This window comes from Vespula pensylvanica, chromosome 2 (assembly GCF_014466175.1).
Source record: "Vespula pensylvanica isolate Volc-1 chromosome 2, ASM1446617v1, whole genome shotgun sequence".
Lineage (NCBI taxonomy): Eukaryota > Metazoa > Arthropoda > Insecta > Hymenoptera > Vespidae > Vespula > Vespula pensylvanica.
Genome location: NC_057686.1, coordinates 960,175 through 973,915, shown reverse-complemented (window position 1 = coordinate 973,915; position 13,741 = coordinate 960,175). Strand labels below are relative to the sequence as shown.

Sequence of the window (13,741 nt, the reverse complement as noted above, 5' to 3'; positions counted from 1 at the left end):
TGCACGAAGTAATCGATCGTGGCGCCGTTAACGGATAAATTTAAAACTAGGTCAAGTTTAACCTAACGTTCGTCTGAAATTTACATTGTTATAGATTTTCTTAATCGTACAGATAAAATTGTTTCTCTCAATAAAATTGTAACAATTATCGATATAAGTTATTATTTACTGTGTGCGACGGTAATAAAAAATAAATTAATATACAGTTTTAGTCGATTCGCATGAATATACAAGCAAACGATCGTTTCACGTTTTCACTAATCTGTCGTGATTTTTGACTTCTTTCGTAGCTTCGTAATTGGTTAGTAAATAAATCTCTTTTGTCATTGGCTATTAACCGGGGCCAATTCTAGTTTGTTTCGACGAAAATAAGCCTAAACCTGTATGTATATGCGATCACGTTAATCGATCTTTTAAAAGAGCTTTCCCCTTTCGCGTTCGGCGTATGTAGTACATATATAATATGTGTGTGAGTGGAAATTAACATGTTAAGATTAAAATTTCTATTGAATCGATATGTTACGATCGATCGAACATCGATGTTTTCCAAGTATCGTGAAATTAATCGTCATTTAATGTTAGAATGATTCGGAAATGATCGGGTTATCTTTAAATGTTAAATCTTTTAACTGGTGTCATTATTTCAAGCCTTTCCTTCATTCTTATTGACTTTTTTCTCGTGTATAGTAAGTAATTTAGTAGTAGTAGTAATAGTGGTGGTGCGTGCACGTAGTCGTCGTGCGTTATCATAAACTTGAAAGTTTGGTTAAAAAAAGTCTTGTAGCATGCCACAGTTTCATAGAATTGAAATCAATAGGACGGAATGGGAGGTACCAGAACGATATCAAATGCTTACTCCCGTAGGTTCGGGAGCTTATGGTCAAGTTTGGTAAGCGAAAAAAATTAAATAATTATATATGTATATATGTTACAATGATCGTGTAGATAAATCATTGTAGAATGATCATTAACGCGAATAATTACATTGTTTCAAAAGATTCTTTCTTTTTTTTATCTTTTTTTTTTCTTTTTCTTTTTTTTTTTTTTTTTGCAATCTTTACTTTGACAAATAATTGTCGAATTTTTTTCATACTGTTCTGATATTAATGATAATATATCAATGATATATATGTTAAATTGAATCAATCGTTATTTTGACGTTTTTGATATTTTATTAATTTTTTTTTTTTTTCTTTTTTTTTTATAATCATGTCAAATGTTACATTTTTTGTTTTGGTATTGAAGGTATTTTAGAAGAAAAGTAATAAACAAATAATTTTAGAACATCGTACGAATGTTCTATTTTAGTGGCAAGCTGAATATAATTAGATTATTTGACAATACTTTTCATTGGCCGAACATATAGAAGAATTCTATTTAAAACTTTTATCTATTATAACCTTCTTGAAAAATTTAGGGTTTTTTAATTTACATTTTTAATAACGCATTAGATCTTATATTTTTTTCTTTAAAATTTGCAGTTCTGCAGTAGATACAACGACTAACCAAAAAGTTGCTATAAAAAAATTAGCTAGGCCTTTTCAGTCAGCGGTACATGCAAAACGTACATATAGAGAACTACGCATGTTAAAACATATGAATCATGAAAATGTAAGTAAATAAATTTGTTTATGTATGTTGTAGTTAAGTTTCTTAATATCATGTAAAATTAATATCGTTCTATTTTGCAGGTAATCGGTCTATTAGACGTGTTCCATCCGTCTTCGTCGTTGGAAGATTTTCAACACGTGTAAGTTTTCTTATCGTTAATAATATTTTATAATTTTTAAATGTTATGAGAAAATTTGAATGTAATTTCATAAGAAATTATTCGCGCAGGTACCTAGTCACGCATCTGATGGGAGCAGATCTCAATAACATTGTCAGAACGCAAAAACTATCCGACGATCATGTACAATTTCTTGTATATCAAATTCTTCGAGGCTTGAAGTATATTCATTCTGCGGGTATTATCCATAGGGTAAGACTCTTATATCTAATTAAATAGATAATTCTTGAAAAATGTATATAATATAATCATTACTTTTCATAGGATTTGAAGCCATCAAACATAGCTGTAAACGAAGATTGCGAATTAAAGATTTTAGATTTTGGTTTGGCAAGGCCTACGGAGAATGAAATGACAGGATACGTTGCTACCAGATGGTATAGGGCTCCAGAAATTATGTTAAACTGGATGCATTATAATCAAACAGGTCAGTTTCAGGAAACTTATCTTATCATTTTCTATAAACGTTACAAATAAATATAATTTCTATAATTTTCAGTTGATATTTGGTCAGTTGGATGCATAATGGCAGAATTACTTACTGGAAGAACATTATTTCCAGGAACAGATCGTATCCCTTTCAAATTATTGTTCACTCTATCATACATAATATTTATTTTAAGTAAGATTTCGCTTTTTGTCAATAACATTTAATCGCCTTTACTAACATCAACATTCTAGAGAAATACCCTTATTATTGTCTTTGTGTTGTTATTTACAATCTAATATCGTTCATATATAATCTAGCTGCAATGTGCCTAATCTATAAGCTATGCTTTTTGCTAAGGATCTACGTAGCTTATTTAGACGTAATATAATTATAATAATAATAATAATAATAATAATAATATGCTGCACTTGCTTTTATACCAGTATATATATATATTTTTTCATTTCTCTCTTTATCTATCTATCTATCTCTCTCTCATTCTCTCTCTCTCATTTTCTTTCTATCTTTTTTCTCATCATTTTTTCTCATTTAACGTAGTACCAAGGATTAATACAAAGGAATCTTTGATTTAAATATATATATAAAAAAATTAATTATGGAAATTTTCATCAAACTGCTTAATCTAACATTATTATTCGAGTAAGTTTAATAAAAGTTTAGTGGAACCTTAGCAAGAGCAGATATTCATCAACTGAATTTAATAATGGAAATACTGGGTACACCACGCGATGAGTTTATGCAAAAAATATCATCGGAATCGGTAAGTCGATTTCATCTTCCTCCAGTACAGCACTTGTGTATAAATTTTCTCATTTTAAACATATGCCTTACTATCATTGTTTAACACCCAAATTGTGACAATTTACATTTTATATAAATTGCAAAATCATGCTGTGAATATTAAAAGCAATTATTTTAACGAAATTATAATGCCATTTGCATGCCTCTAACTAATTCTTTGTTAAGGAAACTTTTTTTAGCATGTATCTAGAAGTAGAAATCGATCGAACGCGAAACTAATTTATTAATATATTTCTCAAGTAAATTATGCTTTCAAACTTACCTTAACGCTAAGCAGACATTGACCACTTAACACGAGTTCTTGTGCTCTGTGGTATGCCCACAGAAGAAACCTTGAACAAAATTACCAGTCAAGAGGTAAATTAAAGAATTCTTTGTAATCATTAATTTGTCATAACATTTGGATGTATTTAAAAATTTTATAGTAATTATAATACAAACGAAGATATGTATCGTTTTTATTCATCATTTATATATATGATATTGATTACTTTTTAATTTAAAATATGGACCGATGTAACGGATCGTAAGTAAGTGGTAATCGATGTAAATTTCTTTTTACAGGCCAGAAACTATATACAAAGTTTACCACCCTTGAAGAAGAAAAATTTTAAAGATGTATTTCGCGGTGCTAATCCCTTAGGTATTATATTTACCTAAATAATATTTGCCTTAAAAAATTAAATTGTATCAAAACAAGCACCGATCTATGTCTGATTCAACTGACATGAAAATTTTCAATCGTAATAATTAATATTATTTACTTTGTCTTTAGCAATAGAGTTGCTTGAATTAATGTTGGAATTAGATGCTGAAAGGAGAATTACGGCGGAACAAGCATTAGCTCATCCATATCTCGCACAATATGCTGATCCAACTGATGAACCAGTTTCGTTACCATATGATCAAAGTTTTGAGGATATGGAATTACCTGTTGAAAAATGGAAAGGTAATATAATGCATTTTCAAAAATATTTTTTCACGTGCTACAATGTAATATTTACTAATTTATCAAGAACGTTATAATTTGTAGAACTTGTTTATCACGAAGTGATCAATTTTGTACCTCAAACATTACCTGCGCTATCGTCGACAATTGAAGCAGCTACGTAGAATTTGACTAATATAGGATAATACAATTTTAAGCACATTGTAAGATAATACTAATATTGAAAATTTAAATTATATGTAATTCTTTATATATACATATACATATATACATATGTATATATGTATGTATGTATGTATGTATGTATATATATATATAAAAGAATATCCGTGTATATAATTCATAGATAATGCAAAGTATTAAAGATAAAATGTATATTTTTATTAAGTTAAGAGTTAAATGATGATAAAAACACTAATACTTTCTGGAATATTGCATTATAAAAATTCATTCCTAATACGTGCAATAATAATTTATCAAATATATTTCAAATAAAAAAAAAGATATATAACTATAATACTTGTGTAACTGTCAATATTTCAAATTTTCGCGCGTACAAGTCGGCGAGATTACGAATGGTTGCCAACATAAAAAAAAAAAACAAGTTATGATGCTAGATCTTATGCAACAGTTGGTAATATAATTTAGATAAATCGAAACTAACCACGTTTGAGTCTCTCTGTTAAAACCGTCATTTTAATTAATACGATGAATGAATAAATAAGTTTGAAAATTAAATTCGATATAAAATGGCATTAAATATCATTAGAAAGGTATTTCTACATAAAATTATTTTTAATTATACATCACATTTATATATGTGTCATATGTAATAAAAAAACATAACCTAAGTATATTAATTATATATCAAAAATAACTTAATAAAAATCAAATATTTTTAGGCAACAACGTTTTGTAATAGCATTTTAGCCAAGAATGTATTGTCATGTAGACGTTACAGTGTGTACGAACCTGATTATTTGGAGGTTATTTTTTAATATTTATGTAGACAGTTTTATGATATTTGTTTTTTATAATATATAATGAATAATATATATATATATATATATGTATATATCATGTTGTAGATGTTAAAACCAGAAATACCAACTTATTCTATGTTAAATGTACAGATTACAGGATATACTTATCCTGTATTAGAAAATTATCAGAGTTTCATTCATAAAATCGCTAAAATTATGGACATTGACGTAGATAACGGGTAATATTCTGAATTAATATCTTTTTGAAAATACAAGTTTTTTTCACATTATTTGATTTGTCCATATCGTTTTCAGTTGGGCATTACCTCCAAAAGTATTAAAAATTCAAAAATATAAACCAAGAAGTACCGTCGTGAGCGCAGAATATAATCTTAATATTTATGAAAGAAATATACAATTAGCAGACGTTACATCAGCGCAGTGTCCCTTACTAATTAGAATATTAGAAGATACTTTACCACAAGGTATAACCTTGAATGTGACCATTTTCGATCCTGATATGGAATTAAAACGTTATATACCGGATAAAGCTTTATTAGATATGAAATCAATGTTAGAAGATATGTCGCATAAAAAGTAAATTATAATACAACATTGAAATATTTCTTTATATTAGTAATGAGATTAGATATGTGAAGTACAGTAAGTATATACTGGGAAAAAGGTATTTATTATAAAACTTGATAAAAATTTACAAACACACATGCATGTAAATACGTTTTTGCATATATAAACGATAATTTGTCAAATATTTTCAATATCAAATTGAATATGATTTTTATGAAAGGCAGGATTATCATTGGAACATTACGTGTAACTATAACAAACCGAAATGAACAACTTTTATTTTAGAACCTTCCTCAGATTTCGAAGATTCCTTTGAAATTTCATTATCTGCATCTTCTGTAAATCATAAAGCAATTAATGTTTCAGTAACGCTTGAAATCCCATTGTAAAATAATATAGATAAATATTTCGCTTTGCTTACTAGACAAGGGTTGAAAATCTTTTAAATAATCTTCATTTCCAAGGCACAATGGTAAACTTTCTGCTAATTCACGTTTCGGATCTGTTACGTGTAATTGTGTAACGGTTGAACGTTTCTGTCTATGAGATTGATTCTGCAAACGTACAAAATAAGCAAAGTTTCAACGTTGTCCATATTATTAAAAGCGAACATCTTACCGTGCCAGGTACTAATATATGCGTAACCGTATCTGAAAATTTTACTTTCGGTTTTTCATTGGTCGACATTGGCGTATCCATGAATGCGGGGCACATGGAATAGGTTTTTGAATTGGAGGAATTGGATGTATTTACAATAGGTAATGGAGGTATGTTAGACGACGTTTTGATCTCTTTACCAGTATTACTATTTATAGCAATCTGTGACCCTACTTTTATATGTCTACCTTCGAGTAATCTACTTTGCAGATTATACGCAGAATGCGAATAACTCGAAGCATTCGTTGAGCCGATTTTGTTGCTATTTGTATGTTGCATAGTGACATTGATACTGTCGCAACTTCCGTGATACGGTATATAAGCGAGATCAGAATTAATTCTACAAGTTTTGGAATTACTATGAAGACATGGATCTTGTAAAATGTTAGATGCAGAATTTTGTCTTTGCAAAATACACGGTGCTATATTCATTACCTTAGCAGATGAGATCTTTTGACTCGATTCGTCAATACTCGTTAATCCGAGAGTACTTTGAGAAAGGGAGAAATTTTTTCTCTGTAAATTTTGAAGATAATTCGTAAAAGAAGATGTTATAGAAGGTGGTGGTGGAATGTCATTACTGGATTGTTTTTTACAAATTTTTTGATGATGATCCATGTAAAGATTATCCTCAGCGCGAAAAGCTTTTATATTGTTGTCGTATGTCGTAGGATTTTCAGAATATTTACTCGTAGCAAATAACGCGTTGTTCTTAGCTTTGTGAAGCGTGGTTGTTAATTTATTCGATTGTATAACCGTATTAGATGTATCTATTTGAGACACTACGTTACTCGATGAATCATTGTTCCTAATACTCGAGGAATAACAGAAGGGTGTATTTTCGCATTGTATATTTGATCCTGAATTATTATCAGAATGATGTGAAACCGAAGTATTACAGGTCATTGTACTGAAAGATGTCGACATAATATTATTGTCGATATTACTCAAAGATGGAATTAACGAGGAAGAAGGAACATTGTCCAAGACAAATTCGTAAGTCGAATTATTGAATGAAGTTGATATAAAATTATTTTCTTCGGGTATAGTTTGGACATTATCTTCGACGGAACGATCATTGGTATTATATTGCTTATCACTCGTTCCCGACTTATTAATCATTAATTGTAATATATCGTCACGATGTTTACGATCAAGAGAGGATGATTTTTGTTTGCCAAGAGATATATTTCCAAAAGATGTGGTCATTAAATCTTCGGAAAATTTATTGTAAGGTTGTACTCTGTTAATCGAGTTTACCGTTGATATCGATGTTAAATTAGCACGGGTCACGTATGTCGGTGTACTAAAAGATGTCGATGCAAAGAAAGTATTAGATACGGGGATATGAGAGGAATCGTTAAAATTAGTATTTGCCAAAGTATTACTGGGTGTATTGAAAGATGTGGAAATAATATTGTAGTCAGTTTTATTACTAGTAGGATCATTGTTCAGTGATGCAGGTAAAAGAGTTTTGTCGTCGTAATAAGAAGGGTAGAGAATTGGTAAGGGTGGAATGTGGTTGTTGGAATTTTTTTTGTAATTGTATCTTTTGGGATACTTTATGGTCGTTTCATCTTCTTTCGTTGAGTTTTCACTTTCGTCGCTATAAGATTCTTCTCCTTTATCGCTCGTTAATTCAGAACATAAAGAACAAGATTCTCGGGAACACGTAGAATCTGTAATAGTTCTCGATTATATAATTACAAATAATACTAAGTGTATGTATGTACGTATGAGTTAGACGTTCGTGCGTGCATCTAATATTTTTTTCTAATAAAATTTGGTTTGTTCTTACGCGAGGAATTGCAACTATTCGATCTGCTTAAAATTTGTTCGGCCTTTTCCTTTGCCGCGTTTGCCATTTCCATATCGTTTACAACCAAAGCATAAAAGTGAATGTCCATAAAAAGATCGTGATCGTTCAGATCTATGGCAAGTCTGAAAGCTTTCTCAAACATGCGATATCTGAGAAAAATTATTTGTTTGCAGTAAAATTTGAAGTATCATTTAACAGCCTCCGTTATTAATTTGAGTACCTTAGTAAATGATGAAAAAATCGTCTTGTCAAGTCTCTCACTTCGTCTCCATATTCGTCTTCGATTGCTTGACTTATTGGCCTAATTGGTACATGAAAACTACCCAATGCATTTTGTATGAAACCTGGATAGTTATCGTAGGCATAATTTTTTTATTTCGTCATCATCATCATCATCATCATTATTATTATTATTATTTTTTTTTTAAGAGTATAAACAAAGAGTTTCTAATTAATTAAGAAATAGAATCAAATCAAAACGTAATATAACGTATGTGTCTTACTTTCGTGTTCGGACGTTAATGGTAACTTGAATAAATAATTTAAGATTTGGTTGAGAGAATGCATACAAATACGTGGATGAGTGTCCCAATTTAAACGTAACAATAAAGACGTGGCTTGTTCGATTTGAGAAAGCATTAAATATCTTCTTACTAATATATCTCCTGAAAGATTATCTCCTTCGACTACTCTAATGACTCCTATCGGACCCCTATTAGTACATCAAACTTTAAATACATCTTTCTCGGCAAAAAAAAAAAAAAAAAAAGAAATTATATAAAATATTCTACTACTTACCGCTCGAAAAGTAATAAAAACAACGAGTCTCCGTAACTGTAATAACTAATATGAGAATTTAATTGATTTCTTTTATTCCATTCCATACGTACTAATGCCGGTTGGCTCCTATTTCAAGAGAAAGATAAATTATTATTACGCTCATCTATATTCTCGCAAGAAGAGACACACAAGTCTCTTGTATAATAGAGTATTTATAATACCTGAAATAAGATGACAAATCAAGAATATTTGCTGGTGATGTTTCGTCATTTAACATTTGATTTCTGATACAATGCAAGGCAATGTCAAAATGTTGAAATTGGCCTCTATCGTTTCCAATAGAAAATATCATTCCATCGTTATGCCAGGATGCTAGCGTTGGTATCTTGGAAAATAAATATGTTAAAAAATAAAATATATGAAATGATATAGATCACATCCTGAATTTTTTTTTGGAAGTATCAAGGAACTTACAAAGGCAGCTTTTATATTAATAATCGTAGCTTTCGTTTCATCGTACAACATTACGGAACCATCTATGCAGCATAATAATAATAATTCTTGATTAGGCGAAAATTTTACGCAACTCGTATGAGTCGGTAATGGTATAGAGATAATAGCAATTCTTTGCAATTTGTCTTGTTGCGATACTTCATACGTACGCCATTCAATCGTAACTTCACCCTATATTGTAAACAGTACGTATTATTATATTCTTAATAATATAAATGACGTATGGGTATGGTCCACAACATTCTAAATTATTACCTTTCTTGATACTTTTTGTTCTACAGAATGAATGACATTTTCATGATGTATATCAAATTTTATACATAAAGGATCAAACTCAGTGCGTACGTAACATATTAAGTCCAATTTTGTTCTAAAAATAAAATCATACTAAAACTTTGATGAAAAATAGAAAAACTAATTCTTCTTCTAAGATAGATAAAAATTGCAAAAAAGAAAACGTATAGAAAAAATTAAGAGAGAACGTGCTATTAGAAATAACCAAACTATCTAATCTAATAAAAGTTAATCTAAAAGTGTAGGGAAAAGCACTTAGAATGCATATTTTCTACTTACAAATAAATACCATCTCGACATACCCGGTAAGGCGATAAAGGTGTATATTTGCACGATCGTGTTCCTTGACTACAGGACTCCATGGATACACTTCGTTCATCGTAGATTTCCACCAAATTAATATCTACAGAATCATGCACTTTTGCAATAAACATAAATTAGAAGCAACGTATGCATAAGCATAGATTCAACATTAAATATCAAAGTCATTTTGGAATAATATTTGAATTTAATCTTGAAGAAAGTATTAATAGACAATACCAAATCACCAGGCTTGTTGATTTCAATCTTTTTATCCAGTCTACGTCCGTTAGAGCCAAACAGATCACTCGTACTCAATTTCGGTTCCAATTTACTGATTTTATCGAAAGCATGTCTTCTAGGTTTCGTAAAATATACAGTTGTTATTTGATTATCGTTATACGTACAAATCAGATGAGTCTTTGTGATTGACACTGTAAAAGTTATATTCAATTTAATAATTTAAATTATACTTTATCGATTTTTATTGAAGATATATTTAAATTTTTACCATCTGATATATGATCACATAACTTCCCTATTAGATATTTATCAAAAGTACATTTAACTATATCGGCAGTTTCAATATTAATTTGTATATAAATCAAGAGACCATTGTTTAACATAATTTGCAGGACACTGTGATCATACCATTGACAATATATAGTCGAATTATCTCTGAGTTGTTCCTAAATAAATAAAAGCGAGCACTCTAATCGAATGTTTAAACAAACGATATAAGAATATTAATTAATATGTAATATACATACTTCCAAATGTTTGATAGAGTCTTTCAATTTATTTCCTTTCTTGTTTGTTGGAACATAAGTCATACCACGTTTTTGACTATACGATCTTTTCCCTTCTTCGTATATACCATCGATACGTTTATCATGGTATCTGTTTAAAAAAAAAGAGAAAGAAAATATATTATGGATAAAATTAATTTCTAACAAGGAAACAAAACGTGACTGATCTTATTTAAATAATAGATTTCTAAAAAATAAAGATTTATATTTTACCGAAATGCACCATGATCCGTGTTCTTTATATTAATATTGTCATCGAACGTCCATAAATTCAATTCTCCTAATAAAGTAAGCATTTTTAAATAACTATTGTAAGTACATCGAAAGAGAGAACACGCGTTAAGCGTCTATAAACAATGAAGCGTGCCTGTCAAAAAGGGGTTATGAATTCTTATCGGTCGATAAAGTAGATTCCTTTCAGTTTTTAAACAGTAGTTCTCAACTTATCTCTCTTTTTAACTAAATTTTTATAAATTACAATTGGAAAAATTGAGAATCCTTTATTTGGAAATAAATATAACGAAAAATGTATGTTGAGTTAATCGTAATAAGGGTGTACGTAGATAAACACACATACGCGTATATCTATATGTATACATAAATCTTATTTCAATGATCATATTAGACGATTGGTAAATATTTCTTTTCTTATTGTTCGACATTGATGCCGTATAATGTGTAATACGTAGAAAAGTGTAATCATACTCATCCAACGCCTCATCCAAATAGGGTGTTATTGTATAGATTCCAACAGTCTCGTGTAGGAAGCTCATTGGAAAATTTAATTAACATTACGAATCTAATAAGATTAAATGCGAAGAAAACTGTATATCTAATTCGCTCTTTTTTTTTTTTCTCCTTTTTATTCTCATATTTAGTCTCGCGAAGGAAAATCACGTGACAAGCGAATCTCGTGTCACGTGATACATTTTACATAAATTAAAACTTTTCTTTTTTTTTCTCTCTCTCTCTCTCTCTCTCTTTTTCTTTTTTACAACATTATTCAAAGATTTAATAAAAAAAAAAAAAAAAAAGAAAAAAAATTACAATCGAGCTTAAATTTTCCAAGAATAAATTTTATCGTATCGTTATTTTTATCGATAGATTAGTTATCACACGACATCGTATGGTCATCAATTTTTAATAGAGATTTATTTTAATATCCATTAACCCCCATATGGAGGACGAGATTAACTTTTCAAGTTATCAAGTATATACGGGCATCGACGAATTTATCCTATTAAATTAGTCCAAGGATCATCGAGTCCATAACCGAATCGAAACAAACAAGCATTTCCCGAAATACTTGCAGCATGGAACGTTCATATCAACGAGTAAACGCGATATATATGTATATGTGAATGTAGGTGAGTGTATAAATGTCATTCATCGAAATTACTGTATAGGTTAAAAAAAAGGGGTTATTAGAAAGGGTCGGTAAAAAAGTTTGACTAGTTAGTTATACGTCAGTAGGGTGTGTTTTCATGATTTCTCTGTAATTTGACATATATATATATATATATATATATATATATATATATATGATATATTTAAAATAAACACGCGTATAATGAACATTACTCTTCATATAACATGAATCATGAATATCATTTAACATATATATATATGTATATCATATGTCCATCATATACAGGGTGAGTCAAATAAAGTATTAGAATCTGTTCATAGGGTGGCCCGAATAAAGTGTTACAAGATATATGTAGGATGATCCAAATAAAGTGTTACAAGATATGTATATGCAGGGTGGTCCAAATAAAGTGTTACAAGATATATGTATATAGGATTCTCCAAATAAAGTGTTACAAGCCATACGTGAAAGGCCCAAACGAAACGTTACAAGTTTTTTTTTCATTGCGAACATTACAGTTATCGAATTATTATTATCAATACTAATATTAATATCATTAATGTTTGTTTCTTTTAATTTCAAGAAATAATTTCATAAAAATAATACGACGTTTTTGTGTGTTGTACGAATGACATAACGGTTGTACTCTACGAGTAAACAATAAAAAAAAAAAAAAAAAAGAAAAGAAGAACGAAAAAGAAAAAGAAAAAGCAAGCAAAGAAGAAAGAATAAGAAAGAAGAAAGATAAATCAACGAAAAAATAAAACAAAAAAAAAAGAAAGAAAGAAGAAGAAGAAAAAGAATATCAGATTGTTCTCTTTAATAAGAGAATAGACGGACATCTAGGCTTATGAGACATTATTTAGGTCCCACCTTGTATAAGTGCATACTGCATATAGACAGACACGTGTGTGTATATATATATATATATGTACGTATGTATAACCGTTACGATTCTTTCAAAGGGACCTTGATGAGACGCTACCATTTTTGCTCGCGATGCATCGAGTGTGGTGCGCTCAGGTGCACGCGAGCGCACTTCGTAACTGACGTCGGTTTATTTTTTCTCTCTCTCTCTCTCTCTCTCTCTCTTTTTTTCCTATTTCTTTCTCTCTCTCTCTCTCTTTCTCTTACTCTTTTTCTTTATAAAGGTATCAAACCGCGTTGTAGGCGCGTTAAAAAGCTACGTGTGTAGTCGTCTTCTTTCTAAAACTAGTCTCTAAGTTGACCGCTAATCGCAATTAGCTAATAACGACAAAGGAGAAAGCGAGGAAAAACGAGTCGTTTCTCCCTCCTCTCTCTTCCTCCCTTCTACGACAACGACGTCGTCGTCGACGTCGTCGACGACGACGAAGACGAAGATGACAACAACGATTCGATGAAAACAAATACAAAAGGAGAACGGTTTTCGAAAGCTTTTTATTACGCTCGTTCATAATCATAATTCTCCTGCCAAATCGCGAATGGCCCTAAGCTAAAGATAGGCTCGTCATAGACATAGAAAGAAAGAGAGAGAGAGAGAGAGAGAGAGAGAGAGAGAGAGAGAGAGAGAGACAGAATTGGTGCTAGTGCATCGGTGCAAGGGGAATCTACGACGACCTTGGCCTTACGAGTTTATATAACGAGGAAACGAGCGATA

At 30.1% G+C, this 13,741-nt stretch overlaps 3 protein-coding genes across 9 annotated transcripts; 2 read left to right on the top strand and 1 right to left on the bottom strand.

The window, feature by feature from the left end:
- The first annotated feature begins 182 nt into the window (after positions 1-182).
- LOC122626919 (mitogen-activated protein kinase p38b-like) lies at positions 183-4,420 on the top strand. Of its 2 annotated transcripts, none has more exons than XM_043807503.1 (10): positions 183-889; positions 1,482-1,611; positions 1,692-1,750; positions 1,840-1,981; positions 2,054-2,216; positions 2,289-2,360; positions 3,319-3,398; positions 3,606-3,684; positions 3,817-3,990; positions 4,075-4,420. In XM_043807503.1, the coding sequence occupies exons 1-10, from the start codon at positions 786-788 to the stop codon at positions 4,152-4,154; spliced, it is 1,083 nt and encodes a 360-aa protein (XP_043663438.1). In that variant the 5' UTR covers positions 183-785; the 3' UTR covers positions 4,155-4,420. The 2 variants fall into 2 exon arrangements, with proteins under 2 accessions (XP_043663438.1, XP_043663437.1); XM_043807502.1 differs by lacking the exon at positions 3,319-3,398 and adding an exon at positions 2,921-3,000 and having other exon boundaries at positions 184-889.
- Positions 4,421-4,560: 140 nt separating this feature from the next.
- On the top strand, positions 4,561-5,743 carry LOC122626922 (39S ribosomal protein L48, mitochondrial). Its single transcript, XM_043807510.1, has 4 exons — positions 4,561-4,763; positions 4,893-4,976; positions 5,079-5,212; positions 5,289-5,743. Exons 1-4 carry the CDS (start codon positions 4,740-4,742, stop codon positions 5,572-5,574), a joined length of 528 nt encoding a protein of 175 aa, XP_043663445.1. The 5' UTR covers positions 4,561-4,739; the 3' UTR covers positions 5,575-5,743.
- On the bottom strand, positions 5,644-11,100 carry LOC122626914 (WD repeat-containing and planar cell polarity effector protein fritz). Of its 6 annotated transcripts, XM_043807489.1 has the most exons (15): positions 10,947-11,100; positions 10,695-10,824; positions 10,436-10,613; positions 10,165-10,358; positions 9,927-10,027; positions 9,586-9,700; positions 9,292-9,501; positions 9,039-9,202; positions 8,836-8,943; positions 8,541-8,749; positions 8,258-8,381; positions 8,017-8,186; positions 6,180-7,897; positions 5,983-6,115; positions 5,644-5,897 (listed from the first exon to the last, which is right to left on the bottom strand). In XM_043807489.1, exons 1-15 carry the CDS (start codon positions 11,027-11,029, stop codon positions 5,812-5,814), a joined length of 3,723 nt encoding a protein of 1,240 aa, XP_043663424.1. In that variant the 5' UTR covers positions 11,030-11,100; the 3' UTR covers positions 5,644-5,811. The 6 variants fall into 6 exon arrangements, with proteins under 6 accessions (XP_043663424.1, XP_043663426.1, XP_043663427.1 ...); XM_043807491.1 differs by lacking the exons at positions 10,436-10,613; positions 10,695-10,824; positions 10,947-11,100 and having other exon boundaries at positions 9,904-10,042; positions 10,165-10,305; XM_043807492.1 differs by lacking the exons at positions 10,436-10,613; positions 10,695-10,824; positions 10,947-11,100 and having other exon boundaries at positions 9,927-10,042; positions 10,165-10,305.
- Between the last annotated feature and the right edge of the window lie 2,641 nt (positions 11,101-13,741).

What these genes read in the sequence shown, in the direction of transcription:
- LOC122626919 (XM_043807503.1), top strand. Translation starts at nt 786, where the DNA reads ATGCCACAGTTTCATAGAATTGAAATCAATAGGACGGAATGGGAGGTA. An exon ending in GATGCATTATAATCAAACAG is followed by an intron (nt 2,217 to 2,288) that starts GTCAGTTTCAGG and finishes TATAATTTTCAG; the next exon opens with TTGATATTTGGTCAGTTGGA. An exon ending in ACCTGTTGAAAAATGGAAAG is followed by an intron (nt 3,991 to 4,074) that starts GTAATATAATGC and finishes TATAATTTGTAG; the next exon opens with AACTTGTTTATCACGAAGTG.
- LOC122626922 (XM_043807510.1), top strand. Translation starts at nt 4,740, where the DNA reads ATGGCATTAAATATCATTAGAAAG. An exon ending in CATTAAATATCATTAGAAAG is followed by an intron (nt 4,764 to 4,892) that starts GTATTTCTACAT and finishes AAATATTTTTAG; the next exon opens with GCAACAACGTTTTGTAATAG. An exon ending in GACATTGACGTAGATAACGG is followed by an intron (nt 5,213 to 5,288) that starts GTAATATTCTGA and finishes TATCGTTTTCAG; the next exon opens with TTGGGCATTACCTCCAAAAG.
- LOC122626914 (XM_043807489.1), bottom strand. Translation starts at nt 11,029, where the DNA reads ATGCTTACTTTATTAGGAGAATTGAATTTATGGACGTTCGATGACAAT. An exon ending in TTTTTTCATCATTTACTAAG is followed by an intron (nt 8,187 to 8,257) that starts GTACTCAAATTA and finishes AATTTTTCTCAG; the next exon opens with ATATCGCATGTTTGAGAAAG. An exon ending in AGATTTTCAACCCTTGTCTA is followed by an intron (nt 5,898 to 5,982) that starts GTAAGCAAAGCG and finishes TATGATTTACAG; the next exon opens with AAGATGCAGATAATGAAATT.